Source organism: Arabidopsis lyrata (genome assembly GCF_000004255.2).
Source record: "Arabidopsis lyrata subsp. lyrata unplaced genomic scaffold ARALYscaffold_8, whole genome shotgun sequence".
In the NCBI taxonomy this organism is placed as follows: domain Eukaryota; kingdom Viridiplantae; phylum Streptophyta; class Magnoliopsida; order Brassicales; family Brassicaceae; genus Arabidopsis; species Arabidopsis lyrata.
In genome coordinates, this window is record NW_003302548.1 from 3165915 (window position 1) to 3180099 (window position 14185).

Below are 14185 nucleotides of genomic sequence, written 5' to 3' on the forward strand. Positions count from 1 at the left end.
ATCCGTTTACAAATTTTTATCATAAAAATTTTGTTGGGTCGAGTTATATTTAACCCAACTCATACACCGGATATTCAATATTTGGCGGGAAAAATTTACAAGGTATTTTAAAGGTTTTACAGAGTATTTACAAGTGTTTTGTAAGGTTTTACAATGTATTTTTAAAGGTTTTACAAGATACTTATAAGGTTTTATAAGGTATTTATAACTTGTAAAACTTTATAAAAAACTTGTAAAACCTTATAAAATAGCTTGTAAAATCTTATAATATCTTATAAATACCTTATAAATACGTTGTAAAACATTTTAAAATACATTGTAAAACCATATAAATACCCTGTAAAAAACCTTTAAAATACTTTGTAAATTTTTCCCGCCAAAAATTTTTCCACCAAAAATTTAACGCCAGAAAAATTGCGGAATCACTTTTTGGCGGGAAAAATTTTTACGGGAAAAATTTACAAGGTATTTTAAAGGTTTTACAAGTTTTTACAAAATCAAATTTGTAATTTTGATGTGTGCACATTCTCATGTTTTCCTTATATATTTGTGATATCTTTTATTAAAAGAAGGGTAATTTAATCATTTTGTACATAAAAATGGGTATTTTTAAAAATTGACTGCCAAAAGGGGCATTTTTGAAAAGGGGTGTTGAAAAAGGGGCATTTTTGTGAGTCTCCCTTGTTTTTAACCGTTTTGAATCATCATATAATACATAAAGTAAAAAAAACAAACAATATTTTTTCTGCATATACTGTGTTTCGAAATTTAAAATCGGACATATATTATCCAATTTACAAAAAATATGTGTTCAAATTTTCACATCGACTAAGATATTTAGACAATCATTCAGAATCATATCATAAATAAGATAAACATTAATAAAACAAATAAGTTCTTTTGCGAGACGGGTTTGTCGAGACAGGTTTTTGAATCAACAATAATAAATAAATTAAAATATCATTAATCCGCCGCTTCAATACGGATTAAATCCTTAATTTTTTTTAATATCACCAATATTAGACATATCAAATCAGTCTCATTTAGAATAGATTGTATAAAATTAAAAATTGTCCCGTAGTATAATGTTACTTAATAACAATTGTAAACTATAAAATATAAATGTTTTAGAGAATGATACAAATTGCAAATTTTTATATATAATAAATAATTATTAAATTTTTAAAATTACTACTTTTAGAAAACAAATCGCGGGACGGATTAAGAAATTACAGGACGGGTTATATTTCGGAATGAAGTTATATGGTGGACAAGTTTGAATCAATATTTATAAAATTTTAAAATATCATTAACATGCCGCTTTAATACAGATTAAATCCTTTGTTTATTAAAATAAAAATGTCTTAGAAAATGATACAATATAAAATTTTTTATATATAATAAATAATTATTAAATTTTAAAATCACTACTTTAGAAAATAAATCACGGGACGGGTTAAAAAATTATGGGACGGGTTATATTTCGGAACGGGTTTATATGGTGGACGGATTTGAATCAATATTTATAAAATTTTAAAATATCATTAACATGTCGCTTTAATACGGGTTAAATCCTCAGTTTATTAACAATTTTCCCGTGGACTCGTAGTATACCGTTACTTAATAAAAATTATAGACTATAAAATATAAGGAGATAAAATTTGCAAAATTTTATATATACTAATTTTTAAAAATAAATCATCTCACGGTACACCGCGGGTTAAAATCTAGTTAATTAAGAATATTTTAGCATCAAATTTCAGCTTCGTATTTTTAAACTTCTTTAATTTTATAGTAAAAACGCATGTAGTATTTATTAGTAGCACTTTTACCACTTCAAATTCATATGGTAATTGTAGTCCGGAAATTTGTTTGGTTTTTTCTTCTAGAAAAGATGGATAATTAAACATTAACTAAAGTTTTGTCATTGGGTATGATGTTTTTTTTTAATCTTTAATATGTTACTTGGTGTTGCATCCATGCTACGCGTGGGTTTATTTAATACAATTTGGTGAAAATTATATATGACTAATGATATTTATTAAATATTATCTTATATAAGTAATGTTGGTCTGTAAAATTTTTAAATTACTATTAAAGAAACTTTTTTGTTTCAAATACACAATTTAAATTTTTTACAAATTATTAGTGTTTAAGAATGTTGTTCATTCTAGAATTGGTTCGGACATTACGAACAATCTAGTGACTAGTGCTAGTTAAACAAAAATTCACATAGGTTAATTTAATCGTTTAGAACGTTTCTTTCACTACAAGAAATATCTACATTGTTAGCATGAGAAAAAAGCTATAATACGTCATTAATAGCGTTTTCATAAACGCTGTTTTATGCCCCTGTTATGGTAGACCCCCTATATACGATAGCGTTTTTCGATATGTTATTAAATGTCGATTTATTATAGCACTAATCGAATGCTCTAATATACTTTATTGTAACACACGTTTAGTGCTGTTTTATGTAGTATTATAGCATATTTGTTTCGCTATACAAATTTAATTTAATTTATATATAATTGTATATTTGAACCCTATTTTGCAAGATTTATTTAATTGAATTTATATAATTTATTTTTATTACATAAATTATTAAAAACATATATAACAAGTCTTATACAAAAATTCAACTACTACTCTTATACACAACAAGAGTACTAATATCTCAAAGTACAAAGAGTAAACAAATCACCATGAAACTAAAGAATAAACAAGATAATAAAGCAACTCAATTCCCCAGTCATAGAATTCCACTTTTCACCACCGATCTTTGAAACCTACAATCATATATAAATAACACAGTTAGGTAAAATCTCATAAACACTAAACGTAGGAGTTAAGCATAGCAATGAGCACAGTTAAAGTCTTACATCCTTAATGAGAGAACTTAGATGCTCTCGTCTAAAAGAATGACAGAATTCATTCCTGCAAAGTGAAAGGCGACATCAGCAACATCCCTAAAGAGTAAACAACTATCAACAAAAGTAAGTGTGAAACGATGAACATTACATGAAGATAAAGAAGCCGTAAGAGGTTGTTAGGGCATGTTTAAGATAGAAGAGCTCGTCTTCGTATCCTTGGCCTTTCTAAGTCTCTTTGGCTTAGGTTCATCAGATGTCGACGTCTTCCTGAAAAACACAAAATACAATAAGGAGTTTAAAAGACAAAGAGATGAAATATAGGAAGCTCTTGCTCTAAAAGGAAGCTCTTTTCTTTTGGCTTCCTGATATTGAAATACCTAGACAAAGAAAACCGCAATTGAATAGACGGAACTGTGGCCAAAACACACATATGAATCAATGACCAAATTAAAGGAGACATGCACATAGTGAAAACAACTCATGAAGATGAAAGTAACATAGCTAATGGTCAAATTTATAAATAATGTTTCTTATTACTTAATCAAAGAGATTTATAGAGAATATATAGAGGTATACAACAAGTTATAGTTCCACAAAGAAGGAAACAACTAGGAAACGGAAGTGGTGGAGGCAAGAGCAACAAACTCAACACAAAATTCAAACAATCCATAGATTAGATTAGCCAAATTGCGATTAGAACAGCAATCAAAAAGACAAAACTTTTACCAAAACACACATATAAATAATTGACACAAGGAGACACATAACAACAAAAAGCTCATGTCTAAAGATGAGATTTTGGAAGAATTTAACAAAGCTAATGGGTCAATTAACACATTAAGAGATTAAGAATTGAGTGTTTAGTTTATCAATCAAGAGCAATGGTAACAACACCAGTACAAAGAGGCAAAATACTATTACTAAAAATCTTAATAGCAATAGCCCTACCAATAACTTCATCATCTGCCCTGAAATATTCAAAAAAACATATAAATCAAGGATGAGACATCAATGGCTAGATAACTAATCCCGTGTGAATGATGGATATCCATCAAAACTAGAAAGAAAATAATATCCATCTACACAACATGATTGGGGGTTTGGTAAGAAAAATATATAAGGCATCGAGCTTACTTGTTGAAAGTCACTTCGGAAGCTGAAGACTACAATAGATAGAAATGAAAATTAATGTCAGACAACAACATATGCGATTAGTTCGTGGGACGATGATATATTCTCAAATCTAAAACGGCGATATCGAAAGTGGTAGAAAAGATCCCATAAATTAAAAAGAGGATTTTGGCGTTACCTGAGATTGAGAGAGGAGATCGGGACTCGAAGCAAGGAAGAACCCTACATAGATGGCGATTTCCTCTACAAATTTTCCAAGCCGCCTACGTTATCAATTTCGTTAGAGACGAAATCATAAACTCAAAATTCAACTAAAATTAGATAAACCCTAGATACCCTTTCAAAACCACCGGAGACGGTGCATAGGTCGAGAACAACATGGGAATAGAGGAGAAAAGAGCACGGGCGTCAAGCTGGGAAATGGCCGGAGGCAGTCGATCCGAGTGAAGCCATCACCGGAAAATGCAAGCTGCATCTCTTGAAATTGATCTCGATTTGTCAGGTACACAGACGGAGGAGGTGGCTGGTCCCGCCGGAAGAAATCGCCGAGATAAGTGACAAGGTGGATATGAGATATGAGAGAAATTTCTTAGACCATCTCCAATCCAATGTATTTCCCTATTTTTAGCTCTATCTCTATAATAGAGGTAAGTTTTCTCTATTTTTACTCTTTCTCTATTTTTTCCTATAAAAACTTTAACTCTATTTATAGAGGAAAAAATAGAGATTTTCTATTCTCACCTCTCTATATATAGAGAAAAAAATAGAGATCTCTATTTTAGAGGTGAGAATAGAGGTGGGTTGGAGCAAATTTGCCTCTAAAATAGAGTTTAGAGGCAAATATAGAGGTGGGTTGGAGATGCTCTTAGAGAGAAGAGACCAATTAACACTTCCACGAGTTAATTTTTTTTTTTTTTTTTCCTACGAATTAAGGGTTATGACTGGAGTTTTTTTTTTTCTTTTAACTTGTGGGCGCTAAGTCTAAAATTTTGGGTAAATATTGGCCGCCACAAGTGATTTTAGCTTTTCACTATGCTTAGCGTTTCTAAAACGCTATGATAGATCAACCTAACTTTCGGTACTATTTTTAATAGCAGTTATGGAAAATGAGCTATCGTCATGTGCTATCAATGTTCATTTTTCTTGTAGTGTTTACCAGTCATTTGTCATAAGAACTTACAGTATTTGCACAAAAAAAAAAAAAACTTACAGTCATTTACATATGCATAAATATTTTGCAATATTAAAAATTAGTGTTGTCTACGTTGAACCATCTTATTCATTGAAGTTTCAAACTTGTTGGACTTTTTAGGCAGAAATCTTTGAATTTTAGTTATATAAAACAAGAAAAACAAGTGGCATTGAATGTTTTATTAGATTTGACTTTTAATTTTGTTTGGACCATTTAATTAATTACTCCCTCCGTTTCGTTTTAGTTGTCGTTTAAGGTTTTCTCACACAAATTAAGAAAAACATTAAATTTTCTGTTTTACCGTTTATTAATATATTTTATAAATTTTTTCATTGGTCAAAACATTAAAACAATAGGGATAATACTTGAATTTTTACCAAACATTTGCATTGAAAACCTAAAACGACAACTATTACGAAACAAAATTTAAGTCTTAAAACGACAACTAAAACGAAACGGAGGGAGTATATAGGTAGTCTAGTACCGACGAGTTCCAATTTGTGGACAACAAATATATTCACATATTACATATCAACATCCAACATTCACATATTATCATCCACCAAATGAATTAGTGGCTCCCGTTAGAATCTCTATGTGGATATAAGTCAAGAATCGATTCCCGTTAAGTGTCTTACCAAAAAATTTACATCTCGCAAGTTGGTCATCCGTAATAGTAAAACCTAAATTTCTATTACCTCCAGATATTTTTAATTTTTTCGGATTATTTTTGGCAAGTGTCTTTGGATTTTAGTTACGACAGTGTCAGTGGCTCAGAATGCCCTATCTTTTAAGTTCATGTCAATGATCAACTATGAAGTCAACTGCCGACGACGAAATCCCTGCTTAAATAATTGCGATATAGTCTTTGCATATATGTTCTTAACAACTATTCTATTTCTGTCCAATAAGATTTACCACTTAAAAAAATCAAATAACATATTATATAATGATTTTTGAAAAATGTAAAAAATAGAAAAATTACAGAAAATGTAACTAATTTTTATATGATTTATATTGTTCATCCAAAATTCTTTCAAACATTTAAACAACACTTTTGACGCATTCAATTACCTAAGATCAAAAAGGTGATCAACTAAATCTCAGAACTGAAAACAACTTAGATGAAGATCAAATTGAATAAATCCCTAAGTAAATATAAAACAGGATTCAGAATTATTTCCTAGAGATAACATAAAATAAAAATTTTATCTCTTCAAATATTACAACTAGAAACTAGGTCTTGAGATTTGAGAGAAAAATAGAATAAAACGTAGAAGAAATAAGAGTCTTTATGTCGTTCGAAGAAAAATATATTTTTTTTAAAAATGACTAAGAGATTCTGAGCCTAGGCTTGTACATTGCCTCAAGCCACGGACCAGAGCATTTTATATAGTCTCCTCTCAAATGCTATTCGAACAGCCGATCTCTAACTTTTGCTTGAAAGTCTTTACCAGTAGAGCTATTGACAATTAGTGATGAAAAATAAAATTTGGTTGTCTTTGAAGGGATCAGTTGATCCAAAGGTTGGATTGAATGATCACTCTTTTAACCATATTGACTAATTCGAGAACTGATCGATTTAGAGTTGGATCGATCCATATATTTTGCTTGACCATTTTTTTTTACTGTGAGATCAGTCGGTCTTTCTTGTTTGATCCATGACTGCTCTCTAGTTATACCATTCCATCAACTAGTTCTTTTTTTTTTGTCCTACACACTAGTTGAAAAACTATAATTTCTACTAATTCACTACAAGAAAACATAGGTCTTTCCTACCAAATTCCCTACCAAATTCCTACGCATTTGTTATGAAATATATATTTCGTAGGAAATTCGAATGAAATTTCTTACGACAAAATTCGTAAGAAGTTCGTAGGAAATTTCCTACGAAAATCTTACGAAAACAAATGTCGTAGGAATTTTGGTAAGAAAATGGAAGGAAAGCCATAGGAAAAAATTTGGTAAGAAATTCGAAAGTATATTTCTTTTCAATTTCTTACGAACAGATTTTCGTAGGAAATCGCGTAGGAAATAGGAAGGAAAGTTACGAGGAAATATTAAACATAAACAAATAAGTACTCACTTGTTTCTCTCTCTTCCCCCTCTATCTCTATCTCTTTCACGCGTTTCACTTCAAAGACGCGATCTGGAGTTTAATCGGAACCAATCGGACGAGTCTCCGATGTAGATACGAAGAAGATTACTTCAATTGAGATTGAGAGGCATAGAGAGAGATTTGATTATTCGATCGAATCAAGCTTGGTCTGATGCCGCCACTGCCCCTTTTGCGTCTAGGTTTCTCTTCGGGTTTGGATTTGGATTTTTAAAATTTGGATTTTTTGTGTTCTTCGTTTGAATTCGAATCTGCTTTGGTGATTACTTGTCTTAATTTGATTTCAATTTTGTTTGATTCGAAGAATGGTTAGTGGATCGGAAGAGAATTCCGGCGGACTGGAGGAAGAGGGTGGCTGCGATCAGAGTCAAAATCTTAAAAGAGTTCTCTGCTTTGCCTAAGGAGATCGATCCATTCTTTCAAACCCTAGATCCTGAAGGTTAAAATTTTTTCAAATTTTGTCTCCTATCAATTTTGCCAATTTTCAAGCCTTAATACGATTTGATTACTCTGTTTTCTGATTTTGTTCTGGATTAGGGTTAGTTCATAATTGATCGTCTTCTATTCCTCTATTGAATAAGAAAGGTTGCAGATTTATAGTTTTAATCCAAGGCTATATCAGTTACTAGTAAAGATCATATTTTGCAATCCAGTTACTAGTAAAGATCGTGTTGGTTTTTACGATCTCTGTTTTTATTCTATATAGATCTCTTGATAGATTTCATTCATGTGTCTTGTCAATACTCTCGGTGATTAGCACTTCCTAGAGAACTAGTTTAATTGGTTGTGTTACGATACTTTTGCTTCCACAACATCCAAAATGTGAGGGAATTTTCCATTTACTTGTGTTTGGTTTTGTGCTGTGTAGGTGGAGAACATGGTTCACTATCTATCTGAGTTGGGTATGGTGCATCTTGACACTACACTTTTCTATCTTTCGTTGTGGGCTGCAGCGACAATCTACACTGTGAGATGCTGCTTGGACAAGAGCCCTCCTTGGACTGATGCTCTAGAGGTCTCTTTCCTCAACTCTCCTCTTTTTGGGCTTACTTTTTTTTTTTTTGAATCCATGCTTGATCTTAATTCGTACATGATGAACGGATCTTAGTGAGCTTATATCTCTTGTTTCCCGATTTTTAAGCGATTGCTTTGTTAGCTTCAACATGATTCTCAAGTTTATGTGAAGAGTTTTGGCCATTTTAGTCTTTGGTTTTGGATTCTCAAGTTGTCGTTGGTTTGTGTGTTTGTGAATGTTGTTTATTGATAGAAGGACTAATGGGTTTATATAAAGAAACATTGCAGAATTTGGTTTAAGGTGATGAAAAAGGGATGGAGTTGTTACTATATGAGTTTTCTTAAGCTCTCTCTCAATCGTTTGGGTCTAGAATGTAAAGGATATAAAAATTGGTTTCAATCTGTTCGCTTCAAGCTTTATAGATATAAAGGATATATAGATAATTTGAATTTATTCATGTATTGAAGTAGTTGTCTTTTTGACTTTGGAATTATGATCTAGTTACGTGAATATGAACTTCTTGCTTTGGAAGTTACGTACGTGTACGTGGAGTCTCTGTTTTTAATTGCGTTGGCTTGTTCTGTAATTCTAAAACTTTACTTGGATAGTTCACTTGGAGAATTCTCAGAATTGAAAAATCATTTCTTGCAGTGTGTTCCTAATGTATTTTGGTACACAGGTAGTTGATGTTAATAATGTGTGTAGGAGGGTCACAGTCTAGTTGATCCTGTAAGAGGGTCACAGTCTAGTTGATCTTGACTTCGAAAACGGGACTGCAGTTCTTGCTAGTAAGTTTACCATCTTTTATGACAGAAATACTTATACTTTGAGAATGTATAACAGTCTTCTTTATTTTGTGTTCATAGTTTGCCTCCGGATTCAAGTGAACAAAGAGATCAAACAAGAGGCATCGTTTGGAAGCTTTTGTCTAGCCATCTAGAGGAAAAAGTAAGGGCCAGACACTAGATTTATTTTTTCTGAAGGGTTTTGAGTGTTTTACTAGAGATGAGTTTGTTTTTTTGTGTTTTCGCAGCTTGTCGCAGCTGAGATTTTCTTTGTGAAGTTGAACCACCAGGTTATCCGACAGTCCAGAATAAGACGACGAAATCTGGCGAAGACGACGAACACGAGCGTAGATGACGATGACGACGAGACTCAAGAGTAGATCGATTAGGATTTGGATCTTTATATTAGAATGACTTGTACAATAAATTTTAATTTGTATGGAGTTTAATTTTAAATTTAATTTTAAGTTTCTTTTGAATTTTAAATTTAATTTTTTCAAAAAACCAAAATTTGCAACAAATAAATAAATATATATTTTATTAAAATTGGGTCTGAAATTTCAAAGGGTAATGGTAGGAATTTGGTAGGAGGCGAATCGTAGGAAACTGGTAAGATAATTTTGGTAGGTAATTGGTAAGATATATTTCGTAGGAAAGTTGAAGGACTCAATTTCCTATGAAAATTTGGTAGGAAAATGGTGAAAGAGGCCCTACCAATTTCCTACGAAATTTCCTACGTGATTCCTACGAACCCGTTTCGTAGGAAATTCCTAACGAATTTCCTACCAAATTATATTTCTTACGGGCGATACCCTTCAAATATTTTTCGTAGGAAATTGGTAGGAAACGTCTATTTTCTACCAATATCCTACGATTTTGGCCGTAGGAAAACGCTGCATTTCTTGTAGTGCAAATGCAACTACCTAGACTTAACTTGAAATTTTTTGACCTTTATTATGTTTAGAGAACCTTTATTAAAAACACCGAAACATTACACTAACATAAAATTATGCATAACTGAAACTTCTTACCAGGCCGTACGTATGACTGCAGAAAATAAAATTTACATTCATGTAGAACTAGAAGTACTAGGGGGCGGCTACGGGAATGCGACCACCACCCTGACCACTTTTTGAAGGTCCTGCCCTTATGCCCGCTTTTGGAAAATAAATGCTCAGTCTCCTACCTACATTTAAACAAAAGAAGACGAAAAGAAACTTAAAAAGATATATAAATTACATTTAATCATTAAAAAAAACAATCTATTTATAGGTTAAGTATGTAATTCGGTTAGAAAATCGAAAAGAAAAGTGACAGATTGTAAAGGAAAAAAAAATTCAAAAAGTTTCTGTTGTGGTTGTAATACTAAAATAAATTCAAAAAGAAAAGTGACAAATTGTAATACTAAATGTTGTGTTATTATTGGAAAGAACTATGTTATTATGATCTTGATCATTGGAAATAGAATAGGTTTAGTTTTTCATCAAATATAAAAATATGTCTGGTCAAACTGTTGTGGTTTCGTATTAAAGAAAATTACATGCATGCATATATATATACCTTCTGATTGGTGAGTTTTCTCCACGCTTCTTCCAGATTTTTTGATATTTATGGAGTGTGTTCGCTCTTGTCCCACGTCTTCAATTCCACGTGCTTTTACTTTAAAACGAGCAGGTTTGGCCGATTGATATAGAATTCGTGCAGCTGAATTTTTGTTTGTATGATCTGTTTTCCCGGTTTGATGACCGAAACCTTAATATTTCAATTATAAAAATATTGCTGAAAACAATCTTGTAAGTATTTATGTATATCTGTAATCTTATATATGTTATGTGTATTGTAAGACTAACCGGTAACTGATAATGGAGCCGATTGGCTAACGCAAGGGAAGACGATAAGCAGCATAACCAAAACGAGTATTTGACGTAATTGTGAAGAAAACTTCTTTCCCATCTTTCTCTGTCTCTTTCTTTTAGTTCTTAATTTGCTCTCTTTCTTTTGGTTTGTACTTCGTAGAGACACTTCATTTTATATCCAAGCAGAGAGAAAAACTGAGTTACCAAGAAGCCAAATTATATAGATAAGAACACCCATACACAATTATTATCTTCTGCGGTCACCTATTTGAATTATAGACCTTCTCCTCTTGTATCTTAGTGCATATCTTATATTTAAAAGTTTAGTGACGATTCCAAGTTTGACTCTTTTTGTTCATATGGTATTTAAATTTTCAGAGGTGTTTGTTGGATTTTTTTGAACAAAAGTCTTATAAGAATTCGGACACTAGACATATTTCTTCACAAATTTAATATTTTTAAAAAATTCGAAGCTTTTTTTTGTCACAAATCAATACTTTGTGATCATTTTAATTAATTAAAACCCTACTTTAAAAGTTTGAACTTGTTACATTTGGACCTTGTTTTAGCAAGAGTCTACGGAGTTCGGACTTTTTTTTTAACACATACCATTTTATAGAAGATAGGCCAGGAAATCTTGAAAACCTGCTACATCTAGGTTTACACATCGGACTTTATTTACACATGTTGAACATACGTTTGAGTATAAATGTAAACTACTCAAATTCACTGCTCTTCCCATGCTGACATACTCATGAGTTTTTTCTTTAAATCCACAAAGGATATGCTGCGAAATTAACTCTACTTTGTCACTGTTTTTGGTTGAGTTCAACAAAAACTAAAAAGAAAGAATTGGGGAATTTCAATAAAGCTTTACATGGTTAACAATAGGAATGTTAATTGGGCTGTCCAAATCCAAATGGACAGCTCTGTTTTTTTGGATATTGATGGTCTAAGTCCAAATAGGACCTTGTCTATATAAGACCAAACCCAAATAGGACCATTACCAACTGGGCAGCCCATGGGGTTCAAATAATACGTGAACACATTTATTCAATTACACAAAAAAAACTCCATACTAAACAACCTATAAGTGTTTTACATACTAAACAACTCTTAAGTGTTTCACACAATCCAAAATCATACTAAACAAGTATTATAAGTCAATACTTCATAACTTCATGAATCTTTTAGTCTAATTGAATAATTCATTGAATAATTCTTCAAATACCTAACAAAACGAAAACATAACCAATACACATTTAGAATCTCAATGAGTATCATTTTCCAGAATCTCAAATATAAACAAAGACACCAATACACATTCACAGAATCATAATGCAATGATACACATTTCTTCCCAGAATCTCAAATAAAGACAGAATCACAATGGTTTAAAGCAAACCTTCACCTTCTAAGTAACTCGGATCTTCTTTCTTCCACCTTCTCCTTCCTCCTCTTCTTCTCCTGCTTATTCTTTATCTCCCTCCAAAAACTCGGATTCACCTATCACAATGAAAACATTCACAAATTACCAACAAATATTGAGATGTCTTAAACAAAACTAAGTTATAAGAATTAGTAAACTTATTTATCTCTTCAAAGCCACGTACGTAGCCAATTTCTTGCACAAATCAGAGCTTGAACATTTGATGGAAGAAGACAGCTCATGTACTTGTTAAGAACCCTACTTCCCACACTAAATGATGACTCAAAAGACACTATTATTGTGGGAATACATAGCACATCACATGCCATACGGGACAACTCCTTAAAAAGTGTAGCATTGTCTTTCGAGTACTTTAAGAACCCTACTTCCCAAACTCTTCTGCATCTTCTTACGGATGTGATCCAACTTAGACTTACTATTTGATTGATCTAAAGTGTCATAGCAGTATCCTAAGAATGCAAACTTCAATCTGGGATCCAAGACTGCAGCTATAGTAAGAATATCAAAATAAGTCTTCCTAATACTTGTCGAATTTTACTATCATAACATACACCATGTCATAGATAGTCACATCATCAGATGTCTTATGAGCTCTTAGCCAACTTTCAATTTTCCAAACCTGCATGAAATATAAATTGGACGAAGCATATGGTCTGAGGATCTAAAGGCTTAAAAAAAACACATGAAGAACAAGAAAATTATGTAACTAGGAACAAACAATCTCATACTTTTAAGTTTACCTACTAATGACACTTGACATAAGTGGCTTTAACCCTCGGGTTCCAAGTAAAAACTTCACAATACTATAATCAAACTATTAAGGAAGTAAACATCATCAATTCATGCAAAAACACTAAACCTAAGTGATAATAACAACAAATGCAAAAGTTCACAGATTCAAAATTAGTACAGAAAATTCACAGATTTATATATGAATCCAAAATATTGAAGAAGCTTGATATTTGAGAAGCTCTAAAGACCCCAATCAGCGCAAACCCATAAACACAAATCGTGAAACCAATCAACACAAACCCATTAATGTTTTTGAAAAACTAACCTCGAGAAGAATCAAAATCTGTGTTATCCGAAGGATAAAAGACTCGAGAAGGAACCCACCAGCCACCACCAAGATCCATCGACGCTCAAGAGTCGAGAGGATGAGATTTGTGTCTCAGATCGTCTCAAATCGAGAGAAAAATGAGAAATGAGAAATGAAAACTTTTAGCTTTAAATCTAATTTTTCCCCCCAAATTCATAACCTTAATTCTTAAGGATTATTGAACAGTCCATGTTCAGATGAGTTTGTTCCATATACTGGCGGGCCCAATTGGTTTATAGCCCATATTGACCATTTTGGTTTTGGACGTAACCAAAAAACAATACTATTATAATTTGGATTAGTCTACCCCATGGTTACCAGGTCCATTTGACATCCCTAGTTAACAAGCACATAAATTGATGTACCCATAGAGAGTACTAACAATATCCTCCCGTTTGTATAGATGATTTGCATTTCAAAGATCATGTAAACGTTTTTCAATGATTCACGTTAAAAAAAAAGGTAGCACAGAAACCCTTGTCCTAAACGAGAATGAATGATGATAACGTGTCTATCATTATGCACGCGTGTAAATTACATAAAGTCATTTTAGTTTGGGAAAGAATTTTTGGCAAAATGTTTTTGCAGATTCATAAAGTCAAAGCGCGTTAAATGGAAATGTCCAGGCTTTGGACGGTAGGCCCGGCCTCCCAATACTACATTTACAA

The 14185-nt window shown here is 32.0% G+C and overlaps 1 protein-coding gene and 4 long non-coding RNA genes across 9 annotated transcripts; 1 reads left to right on the forward strand and 4 right to left on the reverse strand.

Moving 5' to 3' along the window:
* Positions 1 to 2582: 2582 nt before the first annotated feature.
* On the reverse strand, positions 2583 to 3308 carry LOC110225701. 2 transcript variants are annotated; one of them, XR_002329916.1, is made up of 4 exons: positions 3251 to 3306; positions 3022 to 3140; positions 2883 to 2937; positions 2583 to 2789 (listed from the first exon to the last, which is right to left on the reverse strand). It is a non-coding gene; the product is annotated as an uncharacterized LOC110225701 (long non-coding RNA). The 2 variants fall into 2 exon arrangements; XR_002329915.1 differs by having other exon boundaries at positions 3022 to 3308.
* Positions 3309 to 3772: 464 nt separating this feature from the next.
* LOC9301425 lies at positions 3773 to 4591 on the reverse strand. The gene is made up of 3 exons (XR_002329917.1): positions 4341 to 4591; positions 4183 to 4267; positions 3773 to 4036 (listed from the first exon to the last, which is right to left on the reverse strand). It is a non-coding gene; the product is annotated as an uncharacterized LOC9301425 (long non-coding RNA).
* Positions 4592 to 7211: 2620 nt separating this feature from the next.
* On the forward strand, positions 7212 to 9598 carry LOC9301426. 3 transcript variants are annotated; one of them, XR_002329909.1, is made up of 6 exons: positions 7212 to 7506; positions 7617 to 7751; positions 8181 to 8327; positions 9007 to 9115; positions 9194 to 9275; positions 9361 to 9598. It is a non-coding gene; the product is annotated as an uncharacterized LOC9301426 (long non-coding RNA). The 3 variants fall into 3 exon arrangements; XR_002329911.1 differs by having other exon boundaries at positions 7626 to 7751; XR_002329910.1 differs by having other exon boundaries at positions 7212 to 7494.
* Positions 9599 to 10052: 454 nt separating this feature from the next.
* Positions 10053 to 11444, reverse strand: LOC9299636. 2 transcript variants are annotated; one of them, XM_021015612.1, is made up of 3 exons: positions 10963 to 11444; positions 10673 to 10837; positions 10053 to 10298 (listed from the first exon to the last, which is right to left on the reverse strand). In XM_021015612.1, exons 1-3 carry the CDS (start codon positions 11063 to 11065, stop codon positions 10201 to 10203), a joined length of 366 nt encoding a protein of 121 aa, XP_020871271.1. In that variant the 5' UTR covers positions 11066 to 11444; the 3' UTR covers positions 10053 to 10200. The 2 variants fall into 2 exon arrangements, with proteins under 2 accessions (XP_020871271.1, XP_002865352.1); XM_002865306.2 differs by having other exon boundaries at positions 10673 to 10864.
* A 542-nt stretch (positions 11445 to 11986) lies between these two features.
* LOC110225703 lies at positions 11987 to 13976 on the reverse strand. The gene is made up of 3 exons (XR_002329919.1): positions 13476 to 13976; positions 12582 to 13037; positions 11987 to 12474 (listed from the first exon to the last, which is right to left on the reverse strand). It is a non-coding gene; the product is annotated as an uncharacterized LOC110225703 (long non-coding RNA).
* Between the last annotated feature and the right edge of the window lie 209 nt (positions 13977 to 14185).

Excerpts from the sequence above, each read along its gene's own strand:
- LOC9299636 (XM_002865306.2), bottom strand. The coding sequence starts at position 11,065 with ATGGGAAAGAAGTTTTCTTCACAATTACGTCAAATACTCGTTTTGGTT. Across the intron at positions 10,865-10,962 it reads GGCTCCATTATCAGTTACCG|GTTTCGGTCATCAAACCGGG; the intron begins GTTAGTCTTACA and ends TGAAATATTAAG. Across the intron at positions 10,299-10,672 it reads GAAAACTCACCAATCAGAAG|GTAGGAGACTGAGCATTTAT; the intron begins GTATATATATAT and ends GTTTAAATGTAG.